Source organism: Sus scrofa, chromosome 4, assembly GCF_000003025.6.
Source record: "Sus scrofa isolate TJ Tabasco breed Duroc chromosome 4, Sscrofa11.1, whole genome shotgun sequence".
Taxonomy (NCBI): domain Eukaryota; kingdom Metazoa; phylum Chordata; class Mammalia; order Artiodactyla; family Suidae; genus Sus; species Sus scrofa.
The window spans coordinates 67,812,659-67,839,611 of NC_010446.5; the positions used below are offsets into that span (position 1 = coordinate 67,812,659).

Below are 26,953 nucleotides of genomic sequence, written 5' to 3' on the forward strand. Positions count from 1 at the left end.
AGTACAGGCAAGCAAAGTAGGTAAGGGAAGCAAGGTAAGAATGCAACTGAGGAGAACTGGAGAGCACATGTCCAACTAAATTTTTTTCTTTAAAAATAGCCATTAAAGTAGTAAAAAGAAAAAAAATCAAGTAATGCTAGTAAGGATATGGAGCAACTGAAACCCTCAAGCACTACTGGCTGGAATGAAAAAATAGCTCACCAGTTTGAAAAATAATTTGCAATATTCTTACAAAGTTAAACACATATTTACCACATTTAGCGGTCCCACTACTAGGTATTTTGCCAGGTGAAATGAAAAACTATACTCACACAAAATCTGAAGCCAGATGTTTTTAGTGGCCTACTTATAATCACCTAAAATTGGAATCAACCCAAAGGTCTCTCCACCGGAGAATGGATGAACTGTGGTACATCCATACGGTGTAATACTACTCAGCATTAAAAAGGAAAACTAGGAGTTCCCGTCATGGCTTAGTGGTTAACAAATCCGACTAGGAACCATGAGGTTGCGGGTTCGATCCCTGGCCTCACTCAGTAGGTTAATGATCCGGTGTTGCGGTGAGCTGTGGTGTGGGCTGCAGTCTCGGTTCAGATGGTGTGTTGCTGTGGCTCTGGCATAGGCTGGCAGCTGCAGCTCCAATTAGACCCCTAGCCTGGGAACCTCCATATGCTGCAGGTGCAGACCTAGAAAAGACAAAAAAAAAAAAAAAAAAAAAAAAAGGAAAACTAGATAATACATCAAACAACATGGATAGACCTTAAAAGCATTATGCTAAATGAAAGAAGCCAGAACTTAAAAGGCTATACGTTGTATGATTCCATGACATTCTGGAAGAGGAAAAACTATAGAGACAGAAAACATCAGTAGTTGCCAAGGACTAGGGGTTGGCTAAAAAAGTTCAGCACAAAGGAATTTGGAAGGGTGATGAAATGCTGCATATCATTACTGTGATAATAGTTACAGGACTGTTAACATTTGTCAAAATGAACTATAAACTCAAAAGAGTGAAAAGAGTGAATTTAACAATGTAAAATTAATGAGAGAAATAGTTGAAAGGTGAAAAAAAAGCCACAACTATATAAAACCTGATATATAACAGAGCAATGTATTTTCTTCACTGATGTGCCAGTATTTTACATTAGAAAATAAGATGACAAACTATTTGACACATTTAGAAAAAAGACAAGTATGATTTTAAGACTTACATCACACTCAGTAAAGTAAAATCTACAGTACTTTAAAACTAGATTAGACAAGGGAGTTCCTGTCATGGCAAAGCATAAACAAATCCAACTAGTATCCAGAAGGACTTGGATTCAACCCCGGCTTCGCTCAGTGGGTTAAGGATCTGGAGTTGCTGTGAGCTGTGGAGCAGGCTGCAGATGTGGCTTGGATCTGGCATTGCTGTGGCTGCGGCCATAGGCCGGCAGCTGTAGCTCTGATTTGATCCCTAGCCTGGGAACTTCCATATGCCTCGGGTGCAGCCCTAAAAAGCAAATAATAATAATAATAATAACAATAATAATATAATAAATAAATAAAACTAGATTAGACAAGAACACTAAAGCATGATGTATTTTAAAAATAGTATTTGGATTGTTAATAGGATTTCTAGTTAAAGAATGCCCTTTATTAAGATAACAGATATAAAATGTGTTTTGCAAATAATGAAGAACCCTACAAATAGTAAGCAGAATACTATGGTAAAAAGCTCAAGTGATTGGAGCAATCTGCCTGGCTTGAATCCTGTCTCCACCACTTACTAGTTATGTGACCTTGGACAAGCTACCTTCTGAATTTTATTTTCTCAACTGTAAATGTAAAATCCTCAAGGGTTTTTTGTAAAGAATGAATGAGAAAATATAGTGCTTTTAGCACATATAAAGAGGTAAGTAAGGTACATGTTACTAATTTATGTACTGCTGAAAATTTGAAGATTTTCATATTCTGTTTGAATTAACTATAAATAGTGGTTTCTTGTAGGAATTAGGACCACTCTAAAGTCATCAGAAGATTTAAAGAAGCTGCTTAGAGTAGCAGCAGAGAGGACAAGGGGATGACCTGAGGTGCTTGGTCTTGTTACCTCAGTCCTTTCTCTTGAACCTGACTGTGGGGCACCACAGCAGGCCACTGGCCAGCCATTGTTAAGAGATGAAGCGCCTTCACTGTGTCCCCACCTCCACCCCAGCTCCTGAAGTTACAAGAGACTAACAGGCTAAGCTATGGTGAAGCATGTGCATTGGCTGAGCACCTAATCTGTTTCACCCTGGTCCTGGCACACCTCCCCTCCAATATTATTATTTCCACACCTCTCCCAACTGACAGATTTTCCACATTCTTTTCTATCTCAGGGGGGAAATCTGTTTGTTTCCTTTAAAGCCTGAGAAGATTCACACAGTTTAGTAACTAATTATTAGCCTTCATTATTGTTATTGGGTCCTAGATTATGTATGTTTGCTGCTGTTTTTGGATACCTTCCATTTGTAAAATAATTTAAACACTGTGGGTTTTTTTTTTCTATTAATACAGAAATCTCTCTTTGAAGAAATCTGAAAGCTTGCTGGCAAAAATTGATGTACATGAACTTCACCCTCCTCATAACTCAAAAGTAAAGGAAAATTTGTAAACAAGTAAATTCATCCATAAGTGATCTGAAACGTTTGATTCTTCACCTTTATACTATTAGGCAACATGGTCTTTTGTGGTTTGTAGCCTTACAGTGTCTCCTAAGAAAAACGGCTGAATTCTTGTCTGTTTCTTTGTAGAATGTGAAACAGTGCTTTCCAATTGCTTTATTACTCAGTACATATAATTTACTGGGGAAATAAGGATGCTTTCTTTTTGAACCAATGGTATTTTTGTGTGCTTCTTTCTTTTTTCTTTTTAGGGAGGCATATGGAGCTCCCCAAACTAGGGATGGAATAGGAGGTACAGCCGCCGGCCTACACCACAGCTCAGGGCAACGCTGGATCCTTAACCCACTGGGCGAGGTCAGGGATCCAACGGTATCCTCAAGGACACCACTCAGATTCGTTTCCCTTGCACCACAGCGGGAACCTCCGGTGTGCTTCTTTCAAAAGTGTAAACCTAACTACAGTTATTGAATGGGAACTGAGATAAAAAACCTGAGGATTATTCTGATTCACTAATATAAAGTGTGGAACGATATACTCAAATACCACAAGTGCCACTAGTACTATGTACTAGTTGGTAGTTCCAATTTAAAAATCTATGGTAAAGGCTGAAATTACGTCCTAATACCAGAGCAGTTTCACTAATGATATTTTAATCGATATTCAATTCTATCTTGACCCCAAAGAACATTTTAAAATGTTCTGCTCTTTCTTCCAATCGCACTGTTTCAAGGATGTACTAATTGCGTTGCTAGGGAAATACCAGACATCCGCTCAGACATCACCTCCGAAGGCGAGGAGTCCAAGCGCGCGGAAGCCTCGGGGGGTCGCGGGCGTCAGGGCCTGGCTTACCGGCGGCGCCCCCTTTTCTAAAGGCGCCCGGGTAGAGCGCCTCCCCGCACAGCCGCCCTCCCTGCTCCCCGGGGGCCGCGAGGGCAAAATGCCTCCGGCGAGTTCCCTGCCGGGAAACGCCGAATTCGTGCAATTAGCGAAAGAGCAGGGGCCCCGCGGGGACGACCGCGCCTCGGGTAACTTCCCAAAGTGCCACCGGCAGTGGGCGCGTTCGAGCTCAGGGCAGTTTACCTCGGGCGGCTCAGTGACCTGGACGCGGAGCCCGGACGCGGAGGGACTACCGCGTCCAGCAGTTAGGACGGCAGGAGACATTTACCTTGCGCTGGAGTAAGAGGAGAGCGCGTCCAGGCGGCACACTCCACATTTTCTCACAGAAAAGTAAGGCGCGCTCAAACCAAACGGCCGCGTTCCCGCCTCGGCCGGGATGGTGCCGGGGCTCAGAGTGGGCCCGGGGCGGTAGGACGACGGCGAGGCGAGGGAACTCGGCCGCGCTGGCGGCCCTAGAGCCTAGATCACGGTCCCGGCCCCGCGGGCCTCCAACCCCACCCGCGCCTGACCCGCGGCGCTCACAGACGCGCCCTGGAGAGAACCTGGACGAGGGCCAGGAGGACGCCCCGCCCCTCTAGGGCCCGCCCCCTCTGGCCCCGCCTCGGCGGGCGGTTAGATTAAAGACTCTCCCGAGGCCCAGCGACTGCTTCAGGGAGACTCAGCCTTCAGCGTAGCATTTCAGGTGCGCGCCGACGGCGGGTCCTGCTACCGTGATCCCACGCTGGGCTTGGGCCGAACGCACGCCTCGCCTTCCCGGCGCCCGCATAAAAGACGTTCCCGGCCCGGGCTAGAAGCGGCCGAAGCCTTCGGCTGGACGGGGATATAGTGACCGGCGCGGTCCTGGCCACGCAGACCTGACTCGACGCTCTTTTCCTGCTCGCATAGCGGAGCCGAACCCCGCACGGCAGCTCCAGGAAAGGTGAGGGTTCGGGTTCGACCCCCGCTGCGCTGTTCCCGAGCTTGGGGGTGGGTAGCAGGTGCCTGAGTCCGAGGAGAGGCCGCGGATCCCCTACTCCTGGAGCAGAAAATGCCCTGGGCTCCTGCCGTCTCTCCTGGGGTCCCCGGGCCTCGGGAGCGAATGGTGCGAGGACTGCCAGAGTGGGCATGTCAGGTTGCGGAGAGGCAGGGCTTCCCGCCGCCCTCTACGGATAACCTGCTTCATCTTTCCTGTAGGACGGGCGGGATAACGTTTCAGAAGCGCCCTAAATCTTCCTTCCCCGGTAGCGTAGCCCTTTCGATGGCTACGCAAGTAGCTTGTCTATGGATAAGGACCTGTCGGTGGAAAGTAAAGCCGGCACCTTCTAAGCAGCCCGAGAACCCTCATGTCCTACCACTCTCCCCAGACGCTGGGAGGCAAACGCACCCCAGTCAAAAAGACCTCAGGCCCCGTGCCACGTCGGACGGCCAGGCCGGGCGCGCAGGGAGAGCGAGAAGGCTGCGCCTGCTCGAGATAAGCTCGATCGCCGCCTTGGCCTCAACATGCCTTCCGTCCTTTGCAGAGCGCGCGACTCAAGAAGCCGGTATGGACCGCGGCAGCTCGGCAGGCAGCCCCCTGATCACCAGCAAGGAGCCCGCGCCCCCAGCAGCTGCCACCCGGGAGTCGAGTCCGGGGCGATCCGGGCCGGGACCCGTGGGCCCGGGCGGCGGCGGCGCACGCTCGGGGAGCGGGCGGCCGGCGGCAGCGAACGCGGCGCGGGAGCGCAGCCGCGTGCAGACTCTGCGGCACGCCTTCCTGGAGCTGCAGCGCACGCTGCCGTCTGTGCCGCCGGACACCAAGCTGTCCAAGCTAGACGTGCTGCTGCTGGCCACCACCTACATCGCGCACCTCACCCGCAGCCTGCAGGATGACGCCGAGGCAACGCCGGACGCCGGGCTGGGCGCCCTGCGAGGCGACGGCTACCTGCACCCTGTGAAGGTAGGGAGGTAGGGCACGCTGCGGAGCGGGGGCCGAAGCACTGCATCTTGAACCGCTGGGTCGGCCACCGCCTGGGCAGATACCACCGAGCTCTCACTCTTCGGGGGAAGGCGGAGAACAGATCCGGAGAACAGCCTTGTCCCGAAATGCACGGGCATCGAGGTCCCCACTGCCAAAGGCTACTCCTAAACGGTTTGCAGGTACTAGGTTTAAACCAAGAGTGGCTTGGGTAGGAGCGTCTCATGCCCCTTACTGATTGCAACCTACAGGATACTCTTTCTAGGTGAGAAGTTTTGGGGGGTGCCTTATGGAGTGCTTGGTTGCATTTCCGGGTAATTTTTAGTATCAGAGTTATATTTACGAGCCTTTAAGAGTTTTAATTTTACATAATTATGTTTCCATTCTTGTTTTTATCAGATATTTGAAAAGTCCCACGAATTAAATGGGGTATTGGAATTACCTCCCCTTAACCTAGGAAACCAATGTTTAAAAATTTTTGTAAAATTAGTAAGAGCAAAATGAGACCGTTCTGCATCCACACTAAGTAAACCTTCAGTCCATTTTAATAATGGTTAACTATCATGAACTAGACAACTACTAAGATTAGAAAAACCATAATGAGTTTATGTAATAAATGGGCATATATGTTGTGTTCTGATTGAATCTATATTCAAATTCTGTACTGTACAGTATTAGGCAAGAGACTCCATATTGTATATTTTTACATTACATCTACATAGAATGGTCAGGGGGGTTGTTTAATATGGCATATATTATTATGATTTCTTACCTATATATTGCAGTATTTAGACTCTCATCATTCTTTTCTCCCAGACGTGATTGTTTTTAAATCATACATTAATCAGGCTTTTGTTCAAAATGCATTGCCTTTTCTATATTTTTCTAAACCTAAATATACAATTTTTATTGCACCATTCTGAAGCATTTTGACACAACACACAAATACAAAATTAGGACTTTACCTTAAGTATACTTAAGGTATATACTTAAGGTATACTTTACTTAAGGTATACTTTACCTTAAGTATATCAATGTTCAATAAATCATTGAATAATCATTCTTGAAATGTAAAATATACTCTCTAATATTAACTAAACTTATAATTCTGTGGCGAGGTTTAACAAAATTTACTTTGCAGATTTTAATCTACATGATGACAGACTCTAAGTCAAATATTAAATATAAAAATTTGATTTGAAATATCATTTATAATTATGATAGATTACTCTAGCCCATTCATGTGTTATATAATCTCAGCTGAGAAGTCATTCTTTAAGGGGGTTTGTATTACTATCAGAAGCTATTAATCTATTAATGTTAAATTACTATTAGGGACATTAGATTGCTCTTCAAATATACCATTAATATTAGATTTCTTTTGACTTATACTTTAAGAAAGTTTAACATTAGGTAGACTTTAATACAAAAAACACGTTCAACACCTCTTTGTGGGAAACATAAATCAGATGAGAAATCCAGTTATTTTTCACCTTAATTTCTTGCAGTGCTTTTTTGAACAAGTAATGTTAAAACCAAAACTATCATGTAGCAGTAAGCTTAACAAGAGTTTTTTTGCCCTTATTTCCATACCAATTTTTTTGTAGTCTTATAATTCTTTAAAGAAAAATGAAATCTCATTTGTCCTTTGAATCCACTCTTTTTATTTTAAAAGACAATTCTAGGGATAATGAAAGAAGGGCAAAGATTACCTCTTAAAAATGAAAATGGAGTTCTCAGTGGCTCAGCAGGTTAAGGATCTGGCGTTGTAACTGCAGCGGCTGGGGTCCCTGCTGTGGCGCCAATTTGATCCCTGGCCTGGGAACTTCCATATGCCGAAGGTGTGGCCAAAAAAGAAAAAAAAAGTGAAATTCATGACGGTTGAAAACAAGTGACTGATCTATTTTAAAATCATTTACTGAGCGTCTGCTAAGTGCAAAACACTGTTTTAGGAGAACGAATACAATTAAGGGTAAGACTCAATCCCTGACCTAAATGAACATATAATAGAGACAAAGACAGAAACACAAACAGTATTATAAGAGAGAATGTTGTATGTGCCATAGAGCGCTATAACTATGTACTATGGAGGTGCAGAGGAAAGAGATTTTATGTACATAATTGAAACTGTAACACGTTATTTTACAAACACTACCAAAATGCTTATTCACTGATTAATCTAAAGCCAAAGAAATAAAGATATTCTGATTATTGGTACTTTTTGGTTTACTAAAGGTACTGTAACCCTTACTTAAAGAATGTTCCAAAACGACTTTATTTTTCTGCCTTACAACTTAAAGTTACTGTCTTAATGATCAAAGATCTGTTAAATATTTCAAGGCCATAATTTTGAATCATCAGTTCTATTATAAATATTGAGGATTCAGCATTGTTGGGAATTTACATTAAGAGTACCTTAGATGAAACTAGAAGATTTAAGAGACTGGGATCACAGGACATAGCCTAAAGCAGCAGTTTTTATCCCTTTGGGACGTGAGCAATTCTGATCAGCACCAGTGTCCAAAAGGGTGATTCTGCAAGAGAACAGGGGTATATTTCAGATTCTTACACTGGAAAAAAAAGCACAGATAGCTTTATTAATTGCATTATCCCTGGAGAATCATTGCTGATAACTCAGATAAAAACAATTAATAAATACAGTTTTATTATTTTGGAGTCATTTAACTTCAAAAGCCAAGAATAAGTTTTTTAAGTCTTCAGTTTCATGTTCAGTTCTGGCTTAATTATATAAGTTTGCTAGATTGTTCTAAGCCAATGAAACTACATAATTTTAAAACATGTCTTATTAGTAGGTAAATTGTGTTCATCTAGACAATGCTAAAATAGACCACAACTGAAAAGTGAAATGTTAAGTTGGTCATCCTTTTTTGGGATGATGTTGACATGCAACCTGACTGATATTTTATTTATATTTTTATATCTGACTCAAAACTATTTATGTATCTACACTAAATTCATTTGAATAGTCATTAGAAGTCTTTTTCAAAATCCAGGGACACAAAAGTAAAGAGCAAAGTTTTATTAAGAGCATGAAAAATCAGGCAAAAATCCATATATAGACTTTTAGGTTTGCTTTATAAGTAACTTAGATGCTAGCAAGGTTGTAAAGGACAGATATCTTCATTTGTCTCCATTCTTGGTCGCATGATTTAGAGTGATTCTCAATACAGTGGAACCCAAGTAGTACATAGAAATAACTGGGAGAATTCAATATTTTGTTTTTAGATGTGTTTAATTCACATTCTCAAATTATTATTATCTACATTCTTAAATGTAGAATTCTTACATTACGTTTGAGGTTTGAGCATGAGATTTTTATGCTTGTGAAAATGGGGCAAGAGTATATAAAAGATTGAAAAGCACTGGTTTGTTGAAGTTGATAATTTATGCTCTACACTGTTCACTACATATGACTACTAGTCTGCTCTGGCTCCAATAATGAAATCCCATAGACTGGGTAGATTAAACAAGAAAATTTGTTTTTTCACTCTTCTGGAGGCTGGAAAGTCGAAGATCAAGGTGCTGGCCCAATTCAGTTCCTAGTGAGAGCTCTCTTCCTATCTTGCAATAGGCAGACTTTTTCTCAGAGAATGGGGGTTCTCCCTTTTCTTAAAGGGCCGCTAATCCTATGATGAGAGACCTACCCTCGTGACCTCATCTAACCATAATTACCTCCCCAAATACTATCACATTGGGGAATTAGAGCATCAACAAATGAATTTGGGGAGACACAAATATTCAGTCTGTAGTACCACAACATTGGATTCTTTCAGTAAAATGCAGGCCTTAAATATGATCCAACAATGCCAGATTCAGACATATTAAAACATTCCAGGAGTTCCCGTCGTGGCGCAGTGGTTAACGAATCCGACTAGGAACCATGAGGTTGCGGGTTCGGTCCCTGCCCTTGCTCAGTGGGTTAACGATCCGGCGTTGCCGTGAGCTGTGGTGTAGGTTGCAGACGCGGCTCGGATCCCGCGTTGCTGTGGCTCTGGCGTAGGCCGGTGGCTACAGCTCCAATTCAACCCCTAGCCTGGGAACCTCCATATGCCGCGGGAGCGGCCCAAGAAATAGCAACAACAACAACAACAACAAAAAAAACACATTCCAGACTATTGTCTAAAACACTTCATGTTACCAACTGGTAGCAGGGATCCCAAGAACAGGACCAGTGACATGAAATACCAAGAATGTTTAAGGATGCACATCTATGATTTTAAAAAACAAAACCTGAAATGGATTTGCAAAAATAAATAACACAGTGCCAGCCTTATTGCTGTATCAAAAGTAAAATACAAGCCTGTTTACAGACTTTTTTTTTCTTTTTCTTTTTCTTTTTTTAAGGGCCGCACGTGCTGCATATGGAGGTTCCCAGGCTATGGATCTAATCAGAGCTGCCAGCCTATACCACAGCCACAGCAACTTGGGATCAAAGCCCTGTCTGTCACTTGCACCACAGCTCACAGCAATGCTGGATCCATAACCCACTGAGCAAGGCCAGGGATCAAATCTGAATCTTCACGTGTATTAGTCTGGTTGGTTATCACTGAGCCACAACGGGAATTCCAGAAATGGACCATTTTAAATTCCAAGTAACATAAATGTTATACTTTATCTGTGTTAAAATGTAAATTCCCAGCAGAAGAATCTGAACTTAGGACTCTTAAATAACTTAAAATACATGAGAGCAAATTCACTTACCACATCTGGAGACATCAAAATCACATGCTTACTTGATCCTATGGCTACATTTTACATCTGGAATTCCAGTTTAGGCGGTAATAATTATATTCAGAAGTACAAGGAAGGTTTATATTATTCCATATAAGAACTGACTCAACCTTGTACTTCTGCAAAGAAATCTATTCTGATTTAATTGGTCTGGAGTGTGACTTGGCCATCAGTATTTTTTAAAGCTCCTGTGTGATTCTAATACGCAACTTGTATTGAAAACCCAGAGCTCTTATGGACCTTGGATTGTTAGTAACGGTACCTCTGTTTGAGCACGTGGATTATCTGCCAGACATTTAGGATCATTTCATGGTGCTGTGTAACTAGCAGTTGGCTCATGAATGTTCACTGGTGAAAATAGCCTGCTGCTTGCAGCAGCATTTACCCTCTGGAGTGTGTGGGACCCCACTGCTGACTTTCAGAAATGGCACTTTTTTAGTCTGACTTTTATTTCTATTAAAAAAACAATAACAGCATTTCTCTGATTAGTATTCCAAGAATCTTAGAACTAAAATTATATGATCCTCTCCTCTAAAAAAAAAAAGTCCATACTGAAAGTACTACTTATGTAGTATATTTTTTCATCATCTAGATTGTTTAGAATTAATTGCATTGTTTGAGAGGTTGTTCATTTTAAAGATTAATTTACAAAAGTCCATATGCTGTGAGTGCGGACCTAAAAATACAAAAAAAAAAAAAAAATACAAATGTGATGACTACTGGAAGCTTAGAGCTGTGTGATGCCAGTAATAGCAGACATTTAATCTGGATGTTCTAGCTGTTTAATACCAAGCATTCTAATATTTGCAAATTCTAGATAACTGCTTTTAGCTAGATAAAATGTTTAGATACTCAATTTAGTCATTTTTGTCATTTTTCAGGGTAGTTCTTTGATAAATGTAGAAACATACTACTTAACCATGTACAACTTCTAAAAATATTTTTAAAGTCAGGGATCTTGTTTTAGAGTTAATTTTGTTTTAGGTTTAGTTTTAAAACCTTGTGGATAGATATATTTTCCTACATTTAAATATATTCATTTTCCATGACTTCTTAAAGTTCTGGTCCGCATGCACACGTATTATTTCACACAGTTGTAATCAAAATCTGGGTATGTTTTTACTTTTATTACTAGCATTAATAAACATTTTGTCATGTCATTGCTTAGACTTCATAATTACAACTGTTATTAGCTATATAATATTGCATTTGCATTGAAGTATTTGGAATTTTTAATATTACAGACTATATCTGTCATAGATACTAACTTTTGGATTCCTGTTTAAATATTCTTTTTCAGAAATGGCCCATGAGATCAAGATTATACATTGGTGCTACTGGTCAGTTTCTGAAGCATTCTGTCTCTGGAGAAAAAACAAATCATGACAATATTCCAACAGACTCACAGCCTTAGGCTCTCTATATTCTACAAATGCTAGAAAGTGATGTCTGTTGTTTTTAAATGACATGAAATAACTTTATATTTATTACATCAGACATAACAAACATCACTTCTGAAGGTTTACATTTGAATCCATGGTTGGATGTTCGTATTTATCTGTCTAATCTAAATAAATGTGGAATGAAATAATCAGTCTTGTGTAAAACACACAGCTTATCTATTCATCATGAGCAAGTCACAACTATATAGTACAGGAGAACATACTGGAAAAAATAAAGACATAGAAAAGTATAGAATTGTGTAGATAGCCAAAGCATGCACATTTTCTGCACACAAACTGAAAAACTATTATCTATCTAACAATCTTCCTGGTTCAAAAAAAATTGGAGCTCCTGTTGTGGCTCAGTGGGTTATGGACCCAGCTAGTATCCATGAGGATGCAGGTTTGATCTCTGGTCTCGATCAGTGGGTTAAGGATCCGGTGTTGCTGTGAGCTGTGGTGTAAGCCAGCAGCTGCAGCTCTTAGTCAACCCCTAGCCTGGAAACTTCCATATGCTACAGGTACAGCCCTAAAAAGACACACGCACACACACAAAAGTAAAAGCTATGTTTGTAAAACACCAGTATTTCATTTTTGTGAAAACCAGTCTGTGCTTAAAATTGATCTAAGAAGCCATTGCCAGTAGGATTGTCTGAGATTGTTTTATTCAATTTTAGTTGAATATGAGTGAAAAGAGTACTGAGATACTATGACAATGCAGCTACGTCTATAAGTAGCTATCCCTCTTAGAAAACTTGTTGGGAGTATTAGAAATGGTCTGCTTCCTAGGACAGGGCTAGGCCACCTACCTAGAGGATTATTAAATATCTTATGTTTCCAAATTGTGGAAGGCGTTGAGCATCCCTGCAGTATCAAGTGAACAGAATACAAGTGTTACTATGGGGTTTGTCACCCTCCTCTCTTTATCACCACCCCTCCCCCCACCCCCCAGAGAATGGCATGTTCAGGCCTGTTGAGGGCCTCCAGCAAACCCTGTAACCTTCACAGTCATAACTTTGGCCGGTTTCCTTCTCCCCTTGTCAGTTGCCATTCACAATCTACCTCCTACTGGCCATTATGAAATGAGAGAAATCCTGGCTGATTTGGGAATTCTGGCATGGATCTGCACCTTGAGGGGGTCTGAGGACCCAGAGTGACCATCCTGTGATATAAGATGCCCTGATTTGGACCTACAGTCAGGGAAGGCCTTCTGCTATGGGCCTCTCCCACTGCCCTGTGCATGCAGTGCCCAGGGAGCATTTATTCTGCCTGCCTAAACCAGTGGTTTCAGTTTCACCAGGAGCTTGAGGTTCTTCGCTGTGAAGTGGAGGTACCTGTCAGGGAACACAGCAAATCTCAGAATAACAGGTGACAGTAGAGGCACCTGAAAAAAAAAGTCATCAGCCTCTTTTGTCATGTCTTTGCTGATCTAGATTCCTTTTTATCTCCTTTTTCTCCTCAGTCTTTACTATTCCACTGTCCAAGTATAAAAGTTCATTCATGCCTCAATAACCTCCAGTTCTAAAGTTGCTGAGTTTGATCCAAGATTAGCAAACAGAAAGGTACATGAATGGGCTTGGTTGAATTAATATAGCAGCTGAATCACCATTTCATTTTCTTCTTTATTTATTTCCAACTTTTGGCAGTGAAAGGAAGTAAAAGGCCATTTGAAGGCAAAAACTACCATTCAGTTGATTCAGCTGAACATGACCATGTTTTAGCTCATATCTGATGATTAGTTTGTAATTTTTATCATTTTAATGTGAATATATTCCTTATAATGTGACCAAAACAGGTCTTTAAAAGGCAAATAATAAAAGCTTTCTACATGTTAATATGTAGCAGAAATGTTGGTATATTTAAATATCTGTGAGTATATTTACCCACTCATATACCATCGAAAGGAATAAAAAGTAAAATGAAGTATGGATTCAGCCATTCACTATTATAAATTATTGGAATAAAAATGTACTAAGAATAACCTTTTAACAAATGATTGGAACTTCTTTAAAGTTATCTGGAACTGAACTATAAACACTAAATTTGATAGTAAGAATTTCAGAGAAAATTATTTTACTGCTAATAATCTATTTGGTTACAGTTTTTAAAGCATTTAATTGGGGAAAGATTATGACCCGTTGAATTATACTTTTCTGATAATCATTATTCATTGCCTTGAATAGCACTACTTTTTATTCCTCCTTTGTCCAGTTACAAATGTTTTAATGCCAAAGAACTATATTTGCGTCATAGGTTTTCATAACATTTTAGTAAATTGCTAAATATGCTAACAGCTTTTGGTACACTGGAAAAATCTGAGAAGAAATTACATATTTTTACCCAAAGGTTCAAAGGAGCATGCTGTTTTAATTAATGGTGCATGGTCAAGATAAAGGGGATTACTAAAATAAAATAAAGCACTGATTTGAAAAGTCATTTAATCTGTCAAATTTACATGTGTCTCTATGGTTGTTTAACAAATACTGAAGGTACACTTGAAAATCTTTCTAGTAGATAGATATGTACTCAGTATTGGCTTCTTTACCATGCTGTCCTTAGCGGAGTATATAATAGGATGGGGAAGATGGTATATTTGGATCACAGTATTACCCCATAATCTGCAAGGGAAATCCTCACTTAAATTTCTCTTAGTTCACACACCTCTCTCAGTAATAGTCATATATTTTAAATTCTTCCATACTGGAGTTCCCTGATGTCTCCGCAGGTTAAGGATCCAGTATTGTCACTACTGTGGCTCTGGTCGCTGCTGTGCCAAGGGTTCAATCCCTGGCCCTAAAACTTCCACCTGCCACAGGTGTGGCCAAAAAAATTTCCTCTATAGTAATAATTTTAGGACATAAGGAAATACCTGTTCCAACAGATTTTAAACATATTTACTGTTTATATTTCTGATTATAAAGAGACCATACAGCTTACTGTATATAAATTACATGTCAGTAAAGCTACATTAAAAGTATATATGTACCTGTTTTGGAGTTTCCAGTGTGGTGCAATGGGTTAATGATGTGACTTGTCTCCATGGAGGTACTTGTTCAATCCCCAGCCTGGCACAGTGGGTTAAGGATCCAGTGTTGCTGCAGCTGTGGCATAGGCTGCAGCTCCAGAATGAATTCAATCCCTGGCCCAGGATCTTCCATATGCTGTGGGTGCGGCTAAAAATAAAATGTATGTACTTGTTTTTAAAAATAAACTTAATAACTAAAAGGAATGAAGGAGAAAGTAAAAGTCCCCAGAATGGTCATCATTAATAAGTCCACAAATAACAAATGCTGGAGAGAGTGTGGAGAAAAGGGAATCTTCCTACACTGTTGATAGGAATGTAAATTGGTACAACCACTATGGAAAATAGTATGGATGGTCCTCAGAAAACTAAATGTATAGAATTACCATATGATCTAGCAATCCCATCCTGGGCCTATATCCAGAGAAAACTATACTTCAAAAAGATACATGGGGGTTCCTGTTGTGGTGCAGCAGAAACAAATTCAACTAGTATCCATGAGGATGTTGGTTCAATCCCTGGCTTCATGCAGTGGGTTAAGCATCTGGTGTTGCCATGAGCTATGGTGTAGGTTGCAGACATGGCTCAGATCCCACGTTGCTGTGGCTGTGGCGTAGGCCAGCAGCTCCAGCTCCAGTTCCACTCCTAGCCTGGGAACTTCCATATGCTATGGGTGTGGACCTAAAAAGCAAAAAAAAAAAAAAAAAAAAAAAAGGATTCATGCACCCCAATGTTCATGGCAGCACTATTCACAATAGCCAAGACATGGAAACAACCTAAATGTCCATCAGCAAATGACTGGACTAAGAAGATGTGGTATATATACACAATGGAATACTACTCAGCCATTAAAAGAAAAAATGATGCCATCTGCAGCAATATGGATGTAACTAGATATTCTCATACTAAGTGAAATAAGAAAGAGAAAGACAAATACAATATGATATCACTTATATGTAGAATCTAACATATGGCACAAAGGAACTTATCTACAGAACAGAAACAGACTCACAGACATAGAGAACAGACTTGTAGTTGCCAGGGTGGAGGGAGTGGGATGGACTGGGAGGTTGGGGGTAGTAGATGCAAACAATTACATTTAGAATGGATAAGCAATGAGGTCCTACTGTATAGCCCAGGAAACTATATCCAATCTCCTGGGAAAGATCATGACAGAAAATAATATAAAAAAAGAATGGGGTGTTCCCCTTGTGGCTCAGCGGTTAACAAACCCAACTAGGATTCATGAAGATGCGGGTTCAGTCCCTGCCCTCACTCAATGAGTTAAGCATCAGGTGTTGCCATGAGCTGTGGTGTAGGTCACAGATGCAGCTCGGATCTGGCGTGGCTGTGGCTGTGGCTGACAGTAGCAGCTCTGATTTGACCCCTAGCCTGGGAACCTCCATATGCTGTGGGTGTGGCCCTAAAAAGAAAAAAAAAAAAAAAAAAGAATGCCTATATGTATGACTAAGTCACTTGGCTGTACAGCAGAAATTGGTACAACACTGCAAATCAACTATATACTTGAATAAAAATTTAAAAAAATTTTAATGCAATAAAACAAAGTAAGTTCCAAGTGGAGGTGGTTTGGGATAGAGTACAAGGTAAGAATATCTGTTCCACACATTACTTGGTGATAAAAAGACCGGTTTTACATTTTTATAACGCTTCTTTTTCCCTTTTTTGGCCACACCTACTCAGGGCATATGGAAGATCTCAGGCCAGGGATTGATTCTGAACCACATCTTCGACTTATCCTGAGCTGCACCATAACAGGAACTCCTTTATAGGGCTTTTTTGACCCAGCTACTTCAATCTGCAGAATTACAGTTATCCTAAACAGTAATTTTCTTTTCCTTTTTTTTTTTTTTTTTTCCCTTTTTAGGGCCACACCTGAGGCATATGGAAGTTCCCAGGCTGGGGGTCGAATTGGAGCTGCAGCTGCCAGCCTACACCACAGCCACAGCAACGCAGGATCTGAACCACGTCTGCAACCTACACCACAGCTCACGGCAATGCCGGATCCTTAACCCACTGCGTGAGGCCAGGGATGGAACCTGCATCCTCATGGATACTACTCGGGTTTGTAACCCGCCAAGTCACAATGGGTACTCCCCTAAACAGTAATTTTCTTATCTATTCATAGAGACTTTATTTAAACTTAGATGAAGCTGTGTGAAAGGAAAATAAATGCTGATTGAACTCACCGAAATGCATGGTAATTATTTTATTTGGAATTGCTTTCGAGGGTAATTATTCAATACTTTCCCCCCCTCATTTTATATTCATGAAAGCAATTAAACAGTTATTATCAAAGAGAACGTATTCAAGCTCTAGTAAGATCTCTTTTGGGTTTTTTGGGGGGGATTGGCCTGTTAGTTTTTTGGGGATTTTTTTATGGGGGAGTAGGTGATTCTATCTATATTTTCCAGCACACTGTTTAATCTTTTTATTTAATTCTCGATGTATCATATTGCCATTCTAAGGCAATAATCCAATACAGACAAAACATCTGCAGTGGCCATATGACTCCCTTATAAATCAACACATGAATTCTATCTGGCTTCATTTAAGACAAGTTGCTTGCTTGGCTCTCTATAAAATTGTATCCTTGGCTGCCAGGGAGAGGAAATTATAAATCAAACAGATTGCTTCTGATCCAAATTCATATATTAGACACCTTATTTTGAGAGGATGGTTTAATCAAAACACTCTTTCCCAACTCTGAATAGACTACTGAAAATTATATCAATTGTGCATTTTATTTGAAAAGCTGTTATTTTTGACTTCTAGCACTGGTAGATTCTGTCTTAAGCTGGTGACAATTTTTCTTTAAATCACTGCTGGAGGATGTAGGACCTACAACCAGTAGTATATTATTGCTATCTTTCTCCATGGTTCACACTTTTGATTTTCTAGTTTTGTTTTTGTTGTTATTGTAACTTTTAAAATATACAAAAGCTAAGATTTCAAATTTTTAAAAGGAACTCTAGGGGAATATTATAAAATTGTATGTCAAAAAAATTAATAAGTACTTTCATTTTGTTACATACTGGTAGCTGGTGGTCTTATATGTGGCCGTTTTACTGAAAAAAAATGTGTCCCTTAAACTCTATAGGTTTGCTTCCTGTAAACGCTGAGTACCACACAGATGGTACTACAGCACAATTAGAAATGAATGGCGTTAAATATTCTTGCCTAACTAAAACCTGGGAAAGGCTTCCCTTATGTTTACACAAGTCTTAGTTTCAACTCATAAGAGAAACCAGCTCAGTGACATATACCTCAGTCAAACTCTTTCATTATAAATTATACCAGAGCATTTAGCTGTCAGAAGCTTTTAAATTATAAATTGAAGAATAATCTTAACTATTAGGCTTAAAGATTATGTCAATAGTCATTTCCTGAGCACATGAATGTTCCTGAAGAAATTCATGCATTCCTGCCCTCTCAGGACCAAGAAGTATGTCTATGGGGAAGTCTGGAGATGGACTTAAATCACTTGTTTTTATGGCCATTGGAAAATGGGGGCCATTTAAAACAATGTGAAGTCTAAATAAGAATTGATTTTAAACATTCTTATTTTCAAGTAAGTTCTGAAATTACTCAATTTAAAAACTTTAAATGTATGCTCTTATAAGGCATCTGAGAGTTTTACTCTAAGTGGTAAGAGAAAGGGAAGGGAATCGGGTCAAAGGACAGACACGGAGAAAGGCCACAGTGTAGACCTAAGTCTCTGCTGGCATTTGCCTCGGGCAGGTTTGGGAATCACAGGGCAGCCAGGAAATGGAGACCAGGGCTAGTCTTCTTGAAGAGAAAAATTCATGGAGTATGAGAAGCTTGCCCAGGGTTGCCCAGCTAGTGAGGGGCAGGGCCAGGACTCAGATCAAGCAGCCTGGTTCTGAGAGATGGGTTCCTATGTGCCCTGCTACACTGCTTGTTCTGTGAGCTGCCTGGATGCTGCAGTTTGCTACCCCGGGTCTGGTTGGAAAACATTCCTCTTTGCTGCATGTCTCTCACTGCACCAGGCTCAGTGCTTACCCTCAACAAACTTTCCTGCCTTTTCTCCCTCCCCCTCTGCTCACAAAGTTGACATGAAACTGCTGCTAAGAAAGTACATGTAGGCAGCTCAACACAAGTCAGGTTTGTCTTCTGGCTGCTCAGACGTTAGACAAAGGGTTGAAGATGGCAAGGTAAAGTGTGACACAAAAATATAAGAGGCCACAATGGAAAAGCTGGTGATTTCAACTACAAAAAAGGGAATTCATGGGAATTCCTGTTGTGGCTCAGCGGTAGTGAACCCATGAGGATTCGGGTCCAATCCCTGGCCTCATTCAGTGGGTTAAAGGATCTGGTGTTGCCGTGAGCTATGGCATAGGTCACAGATGCAGCTCAGATCTGGCATTGCTATGGCTGTGGTGTAGACTGGCAGCTACAGCTCCACTGGACTCCTAGCCTGGGAACTTCCATAAGCCACAGGTGCAGGCTTAGAAAAAAAAAAAAAAAGAATACATAAAACAAAAGAAAAAAAACATATACTAAGGCAAAAAAAGAACAAAATAATGCCATTTGCAGCAACACAGATGGAACTTGAGACTCATACTAAGTGAAGTCAGAAAGGGAAAGACAAATACCATAGGATATCACTTATATCTGGAATCCAATATATGACACAAATGAAGCTTTCCACAGAAAAGAAAATCATGGACTTGGAGAACAGACTTGTGGTTGCCAAAGGGGGAGGGGGAGGGAGTGAGATGGACTGGGAATTTGGGGTTAATAGATGCAAACTATTGCTTTTGGAATGGATAAGCAATGAGATCATGCTGTGTAGCACTGGGAACTATATCTAGTCACTTATGATGGAGCATGATAATGTGAGAAAAAGAATGTATATATTTATGTGTGACTGGGTCATCTTCCTGTACAGTAGAAAATTGACAGAACAATGTAAACCAGCTATGATGGGAAAAAAAAAATCTTTAAAAAAAAAGTGGAGTTCCCATTGTGGCGCAGTGGAAATCCCTGGCCTTGCTTAGTGGGTTAGGGATCCGGCATTGCCATGAGCTGTGGTGTAGGTTGAAGACTCGGCTCAGATCTGGCCTTGCTATGGCATAGGTCAGCAGCTATAGCTCCAATTCGACCCCTAGCCTGGGAACTTCCACATGCCGCAGGTGAGAAGAAAGGAAGGAAGGGAGGGAGGGAGGGAAGGAAGGAAGGAAGGAAGGAAGGAAGGAAGGAAGGAAAGAGAGAGAGAGAGAGAGAGAGAGAGAGAGAGAGAGAGAGAGAAAGAAAGAAAGAAAGGGAAAGAAAGAAAGAAAGAACGAACTATAAACAGGTGAAAAAGCAAACAAAACAAAAATCCCTAGGGAAAAGTCACAATACATGATAGTCATAGTAGTAACTTCCTTCCAATATACTTGTAAAAAGACATAAACTCACCTATAGTAAGAAATATAAATTTAAAAAGCAATGAAATAACATTTTTACCTATCCGAATAAAATAGACTACCTAATTATAAAATAACAAAAAAAAATTACATCCTGGGGATGTAATATACAGCACGGTGAGTATAATTAATAATACTGTATTGTATATTTTAAAGTTGCTAAGAGAGTAAGATTTTTTTTTTGGTCTTTTTGTCTTTTGGGGGCCACACTCACGGCATTTGGAGGTGCCCAGGCTAGCGATCCAATTGGAGCTGTAGCCACCAGCCTATGCCAAAGCCACAGGAACTTGGGATCTGAGCCGTGTCTGCAACCTACATCACAGCTCACGGCAATGCAGGATTCTTAACTCGCTGAGCGAGGCCAGGGATCTAACCCTCATCCTTATAGATACTAGTCGGGTTCACTAACTGTTGAGCCACGACGGGAACTCCTAAGAGAGTAGATCTTAAAAGCTCTTATCACAAGAAAAAAATCTAACTGTGAGTTGATGAGTATTAACTAAACTTGTGGTAATCATCTTGATATATATCAAATCATTATGTTGTACCCTTTAAGCTTATACAGCATGTCAGTTATATCTCAATACAATTGGAGGGGAAATATGGTTAATTGGACTCAGAGGGGAAGTGAAGACAACTAATTTTTCTGGCATACTGGAGTTAACTTGCTTTAACCATAATACTTGAGCATGCATGTTTCTGATTAAAATTAATCTTTGTGGAGTGCTTGTTTTGGCTCAGCAGTAACAAATCCGACTAGAATACATGAGAATGCAGGTTCAATCCCTGGCCCCAATCAATGGGTTAAGGATCTGGTGTTGCCATGAGCTGTGGTGTAGGTTGCACATATGGCTGGGGTCCTGCATTGCTGTGGCTGTGGTGTAGGCTGGCAGCTGCAGCTCAGATTTGACCCCTAGCCTGGGAACCTCCATATGCTGCAAGTACGGCCCTAAAAAGACAATCAATCAATCAGTAAAATTAATTTTTGTAGTTTTTATCCTTTTTTTCTCTTTCAGATAATATTAAATGGAGAATGTGGAGGAAAATAAAGAATGATGCAAATGTAAAATGCCCGCTCTGATGTAGGTGGGAAAATGAGGATCATAGCACCACTAGACTATATGAGCTTTTTAAATACAGGTTGGCAATATTTCTCAAGTGTACACATTCTGACCTAGCAATTCCACATGAAAGAACTTCCCTAATGATATACTTACATTCTCAAAAGTATGCAATAATTATTGCAAGTATTCATCATCTTTCACCTCCCAATCTGCATACTTAGCAGTTTTCACTGCCTTCAGTATTAGCTGCATTCAAGTAATCTATCAAAAATGCAGACCTGAGGATGTAAAGTACTTGCTCAAATTCATCACGTAAGAGCAGGTCTAACCCCTTGACTTGGTCTATGAAACCACTACCTATATCACTGCCCGCTGTCCTCCACCACAGCCTATTTTACACTTTCAGTTGTAGTGCACACACACACACACACACACACACACACAGAGCTATTTCATGCTTCAGTGCTTCTGTTCATCAATCATCAGTTGATCCACAAATATTTTCTTAATACTATGGCATGCATTGTTCATTGCTTACTATACCACTTAGGAATTGCATTCAGCTGAAAATAAGAAAGACCGAACTGGAGTTCCCGTCGTGGCTCAGTGGTTGACGAATCCGACTAGGAACCATGAGGTTGTGAGTTCGATCCCTGGCCTCACTCAGTGGGTTAAGGATCCAGCATTGCCATGAGCTATGGTGTAGGTTGAAGATGCAGCTCAGATCCTGCGTTGCTGAGGCTCTGGCGTAGACCGGTGCCAGCTACAGCTCTGATTCGACCCCTAGCCTGGGAACCTCCATATGCTGTGGGTGCGGCCCTAGAAAAGACAAAAAAATAGACAAAAAAAGAAAAAAGAAAGAAAAAAAGAAAGACCGAATAATACTGGCTTAAATAAATTAAGACTTTATTCTCTCAAGTAAAAGAAATCTACAAGTAAGCAGTCCAGAACTGGTAAGATGGCTGTGTAAAGTTGTCAGGGACCAAGTGTTCTATTTATTTCTCCTTTGCCAGAAGTGGGTCACAAGGTCACCCCCAGGTGTAAGGAAGGTATATCAACCTGGGTTTGGTTGTGGCATCTGCTCTAGTTAGTTTCAAAGGAAGGCGGCTTATTAAAGGGTATGAGTGATTTACAGAATCACTGTGATGAAACAAACTCAGGCTGGATATACAGGGAACAAGTCATTCCATGGATCTGGGCTGCCAACGCAGCTGATACTCTTGCCCATGATCTGGACACTGCTGGCCCAGTGGAAGCTGCCCCTGCAGTGACTGACTCAGGAAGTCTGTGCCCTCTGCTGCATATGTGTCAGCACGAAGGATGCCTCACACCACTGAGAATTCAGGTTTTGCACAAATGTACTGGATGGGCAGGACCTAATTCACATCCAGAATCCTAGCTGCAAAAGAGTTTTGGAAGATACAATATGTAGCTTTTCATCCTCTGAAGTACAGAAAAACAAATAAAATGTGGCTGGAATAAATACTGAGTGAGCCAGTTCCTGGCATCTACCCCAGGAGGCAGGGAAGCAGGCAAACAGACTGAAAACACAGGCTGAGTTCTAGGACCAGGCACAAAAACACAAGCAAAATCAGGGTTCTACCATCAAGGAAGGCTGGGGATGGCAACAAGAGTCTCTGCTATGGCACACAACCCAGGCTTAAGAAATCAAGGAAGGCTTTCCAGGAAGGCAAAGAGGGACAAGAAGAGTATTCAGCACAGGAAAGAGCAAGTGAGAAGAGCATGCTGCCCAGAAAGAAAGTATGTGGGGAAGGGGGATGGATGTTTCACATGTATTACCTCATTTAACCCTCAAAAAAATCGTAGGAGTAAGTACTATGTTATTCTCAATTTTCAAATCAAAGGGGACCTTAAAAGGTACATTAAAGGATCTGGATTTAAGAGTAGCCAGAAGTCTTGCACAGAAATGCAGAGGTGTGGGTATTAGGGACTGTTCCTAAGCAGAGAGAAGAGTACAGACTTCCAAACAACAAAACACCATAACTACAATAAAAAAAAATTAAAGAGACTGGGAAAAGTTATTTGCAATGTATGCAACTGTTAACTGACAAAATTAGTATCCAGAAAATATGAAGAAATTCCATAAATCATTTCTTAAAATTAGAGATACTCCAATAAAAAACTGGGCAAAGCTATGAAGACTATGATTGAGAGAAGAGCAAATCTAAATGACTAAAAACATGAAAAATAATTTGAAGAAAAAACAAAACATTCCTGAGTTATCTTTTCAATCTCTTGGCAAATGCAAATTAAGATAGTCCCATTTTGTATTTATTAGATTGACAAAAATGCTAAAATTCTGAAAACAGCAAGTTTTCACACAGATGTAGTGCAACTACTTGGAAAAGTAATTTGACTATATTAAATATGAAGAGGCAATTATCCTTCAGTCCTTCAACCCAGCAATTCAGCTTCTAGTGACAATAGTGTTCTGTGAAAGCTACCTGTTAATCATTCAAGTATTTGGGGACCTTGTGAACCAGTTCTTAGTAGCTTGAAATCACCATGATGTGTGTATTTATACCATGGATATCTGCAAATGCTACAAATCAGGGTTTTGTTTGGGGGGGGGGTTGCTTTTGGTTTTGTTTTTGTTTTTTGAGAGAGAGATCTTTTTACCAGAATATAACTGGTATATAACCAGTATAAAGAAACTCATGCATAAGTACAAGGAGACATTGTAGGGAAAAAAAAACCTTAGAATCTACACTGTATTTAAGTTTAATGGGGTGTTAATTTCAGGATATGATTTGTATTAGATCGTCACTGAGGTATGGTAATATCATACTTTAACCTTAGTTTGAATTTTTCAATTACTTCTATATTCTCTGTGTAATCATTCTTAGTTTTTTTAAACAGTAAGAAAAATGTATTTTTCCACACAGCAAGAAGCTGAAGTAGCTGCTTAACTTGGTGACTATTTTATGTTTAAGTTGCTTGGGTCCTTCCTTTCCCACTTTGCCATCATCGGAAGCTCCCCTGATTTAACAAGATGGCTGCAGTGATGCCAGGAATTATTTCACCGGTGATGGTATCTAGGGGAAGAAGAGCTGTTTCTTCCCACATATGTCTTTTCATCAAATCAGAAAAACTTCCCTAAAGTCCCTAGCAGACTTCCCCTCAGGTCCCACTGGTCAGCTTGAATAATTTTAATAATGTTCCATTACATTCAGAATTTGTCATAGGATTTAAGTAGTTGTTTGCAAGGTTTCTTTTAACATAAAAGTTTAATTTTTAAACAGTAAAGGAAAACCCTAGAGTCTCACATAGACAATTAAAGCCACTCATTATTTTAGATCCGGGCAGAAATCATAAGTAATTTAGGTAATTTTCACTAAAATTATCTCAGTAAAGTTCATGTACTTCAAGTGTTTAAGAATCAACTTTCACTGAGATCAGTGCCCTATTTTCTGACAATTTAATGTATTTTTCACAGATTTAGAGCTTTAACCTTGACGAGAGGTATAAATGCTATGATTATCTTAATGTCAATATTATGTTTAAAAATAATCTTGCCTGAGGTAAAAGGATCATATATGTGAAAGTCATGCATTTATGACTAGGGTCATTTACATTTCTCTCGCGTAACTCTATTCTGACATGCTTACCATTGAGTAAGGAAAGCACAAGCAGATGGTTATTATAGCCAACTTCCTTCCAGTTCCAACCTCAATTTCAGCTGCAAACACTGGGGGGAACTAGAAGATTCTTCAAGTCATTCACTAATATGAATAAGGACTGAAGGCCAACTGTATAAATTTACTAATGAGATTTACATGTGTCAGTACACACCATAGATTCTGATGGCTAAGAAAATATCCCAAAGAACTAGAACAAACAAATTTTTAAATTTCTATGGAGATATAAAAGACTCCCAAATAGCTAAAGCAATCCTGAGAAAGAAAAATGCAGCTGGAGTAATCAGGCTCCTTGACTATACTACAAAGCTACAGTCACAAAAACAGAAATATAAATTAATGGAACAGGATAGAAAGCCCAGAAATAAACCCATGCACTTATAGTTGACTTATCAATGAAAAAGAGGCAAGAATACACAATGCATTTTCTACAATAACTGGTGCTGGGAAAACCAGGCAGCTACATGCAAAAGCATGAAATCAGAACACTAAAAACACTAACACCACACACACAAATAAACTCAAAGGTCAAAATGGATTAAAGACCTAAATATAAATCCGGATACTATAAAACTCTTGGAGGAAAACAGAGGCAAAACACTCTTTGACATAAACTGCAGAAATATCTTTTTGGATCCATCTCCTCATGTAATGAAAATTAAAATAAAAATAAACAGGAGTTCCCGTCGTGGCGCAGTGGTTAACGAATCCGACTAGGAACCATGAGGTTGCGGGTTCGGTCCCTGCCCTTGCTCAGTGGGTTAACGATCCGGCGTTGCCGTGAGCTGTGGTGTAGGTTGCAGACGCGGCTCGGATCCCGCGTTGCTGTGGCTCTGGCTTAGGCCGGTGGCTGCAGCTACGATTCGACCCCTAGCCTGGGAACCTCCATATGCCGCGGGAGCGGCCCAAGAAATAGCAACAACAACAACAACAACAAGACAAAAAATAAAAAATAAAAATAAACAAATGATACCTAATTAAACAAAAGTTTTGCATAGCAAAATGAATCATAAATAATGAAAACACAACCTACAGAATGAGGGGAAATATTTGCGAACAAAGAGACTGAAAAGGGATTAATCTCCAAAATACCCAAACAACTCATGCAGATCAGTATCAAAAAAGCAAACAGTGGAGTTCCCATTGTGGCGCGGCGGAAATGAATCGACTAGGAACCATGAGGTTTTTGGCCTTGCTCAGTGGGTTAAGGATCCGGCGTTGCCTTGAGCTATGGTGTAGGTCGCAGACGCGGCTTAGATCTGGCGTTGCTGTGGCTCTGGTGTAGGCCAGCGGCAACAGTTTCGATTCGACCCCCTAGCCTGGGAACTTCCATATGCTGTGGGTGCAGCCCTAAAAAGACAAAAGAAAAAATTTTTTTGTTTTAAAAGAAAACTTATGGTTACCAAAGGGGACAGGCGGGGGGAGGAATGGATAGGGAATTTGGGACTGGCACAGGCACATTATTGTATATGGAATAGATGGTCAAGAAGGACCTGCTGTATAACACAGGGAATTCTACCCAACATTCTGTGATCACCTATATGGGAAAAGGATTTGTAGAAGAATGGATATATGTATAACTGAATCACTTTGTTGTATAGGAGAAATTACAACATTGTAAATCAACTGTATTTCACCAAAACTTTAAAAAATGAGGGGGAAAAAGAATATACTATAAGCCTTGAATCCACGTATATGTCTATTTACCAACCATAAACTTTCTAAGATAATCTTTTTCGTTTCCGTTTTTTGGATTTTTTTTGTTTGTTTTTGTTTTTTTGCTTTTTAGGGCCATACTCATGGCAAATGGAAGCTCCCAAGCTAGGGCTGAATTGGAGCTACAGCTGCCGGCCTACACCACAGCCACAGCAACAGCAGGATCCAACCCAGGTCTGCAACCTATACCAGGGCTCACAACAACACCAGATCCCTGACCCACTGAGTGAGGCCAGGGATCAAACCCGAATCCTCATGGATTCTAATCAGATTTGTTTCCACTGCACCATGAAGGTAATTCCATAATCTTATTATACTATCAAAAAAAATAGCAATTTTTTTAAAGTTACTTTTGATAAACTGCTGTATCATATTTAAA

General features: G+C 40.5%; 3 protein-coding genes across 5 annotated transcripts in view; 2 read left to right on the forward strand and 1 right to left on the reverse strand.

Moving 5' to 3' along the window:
* The window catches only part of PPP1R42 (protein phosphatase 1 regulatory subunit 42), a 44,638-nt gene extending 40,904 nt beyond the window's left edge, over window positions 1-3,734 (forward strand). Inside the window, exon 9 of one of the 3 annotated variants that reach the window (XM_005663043.3) lies at window positions 2,533-3,733. In XM_005663043.3, the coding sequence (XP_005663100.1) occupies window positions 2,533-2,629 (97 nt within the window). In that variant the 3' untranslated portion in view covers window positions 2,630-3,733. Of the gene's footprint in view, window positions 1-2,532 lie in introns of all 3 variants that reach the window. The other 2 variants (XM_001926086.4, XM_021089278.1) reach the window with 2 other exon arrangements.
* The window catches only part of CSPP1 (centrosome and spindle pole associated protein 1), a 230,271-nt gene that overhangs the window by 198,592 nt on the left and 4,726 nt on the right, over window positions 1-26,953 (reverse strand). Inside the window, exon 2 of the mRNA XM_021089277.1 lies at window positions 7,885-8,003. The gene's annotated coding sequence lies outside the window, so the exon portion shown is untranslated. The remainder of the gene's footprint in view (window positions 1-7,884; window positions 8,004-26,953) is intronic.
* Window positions 3,806-11,812, forward strand: TCF24 (transcription factor 24). The gene is made up of 3 exons (XM_001926175.4): window positions 3,806-4,455; window positions 5,036-5,451; window positions 11,522-11,812. Exons 2-3 carry the CDS (start codon window positions 5,059-5,061, stop codon window positions 11,633-11,635), a joined length of 507 nt encoding a protein of 168 aa, XP_001926210.1. The 5' UTR covers window positions 3,806-4,455; window positions 5,036-5,058; the 3' UTR covers window positions 11,636-11,812.

What these genes read in the sequence shown, in the direction of transcription:
- TCF24 (XM_001926175.4), top strand. Translation starts at nt 5,059, where the DNA reads ATGGACCGCGGCAGCTCGGCAGGCAGCCCCCTGATCACCAGCAAGGAG. An exon ending in GCTACCTGCACCCTGTGAAG is followed by an intron (nt 5,452 to 11,521) that starts GTAGGGAGGTAG and finishes ATTCTTTTTCAG; the next exon opens with AAATGGCCCATGAGATCAAG.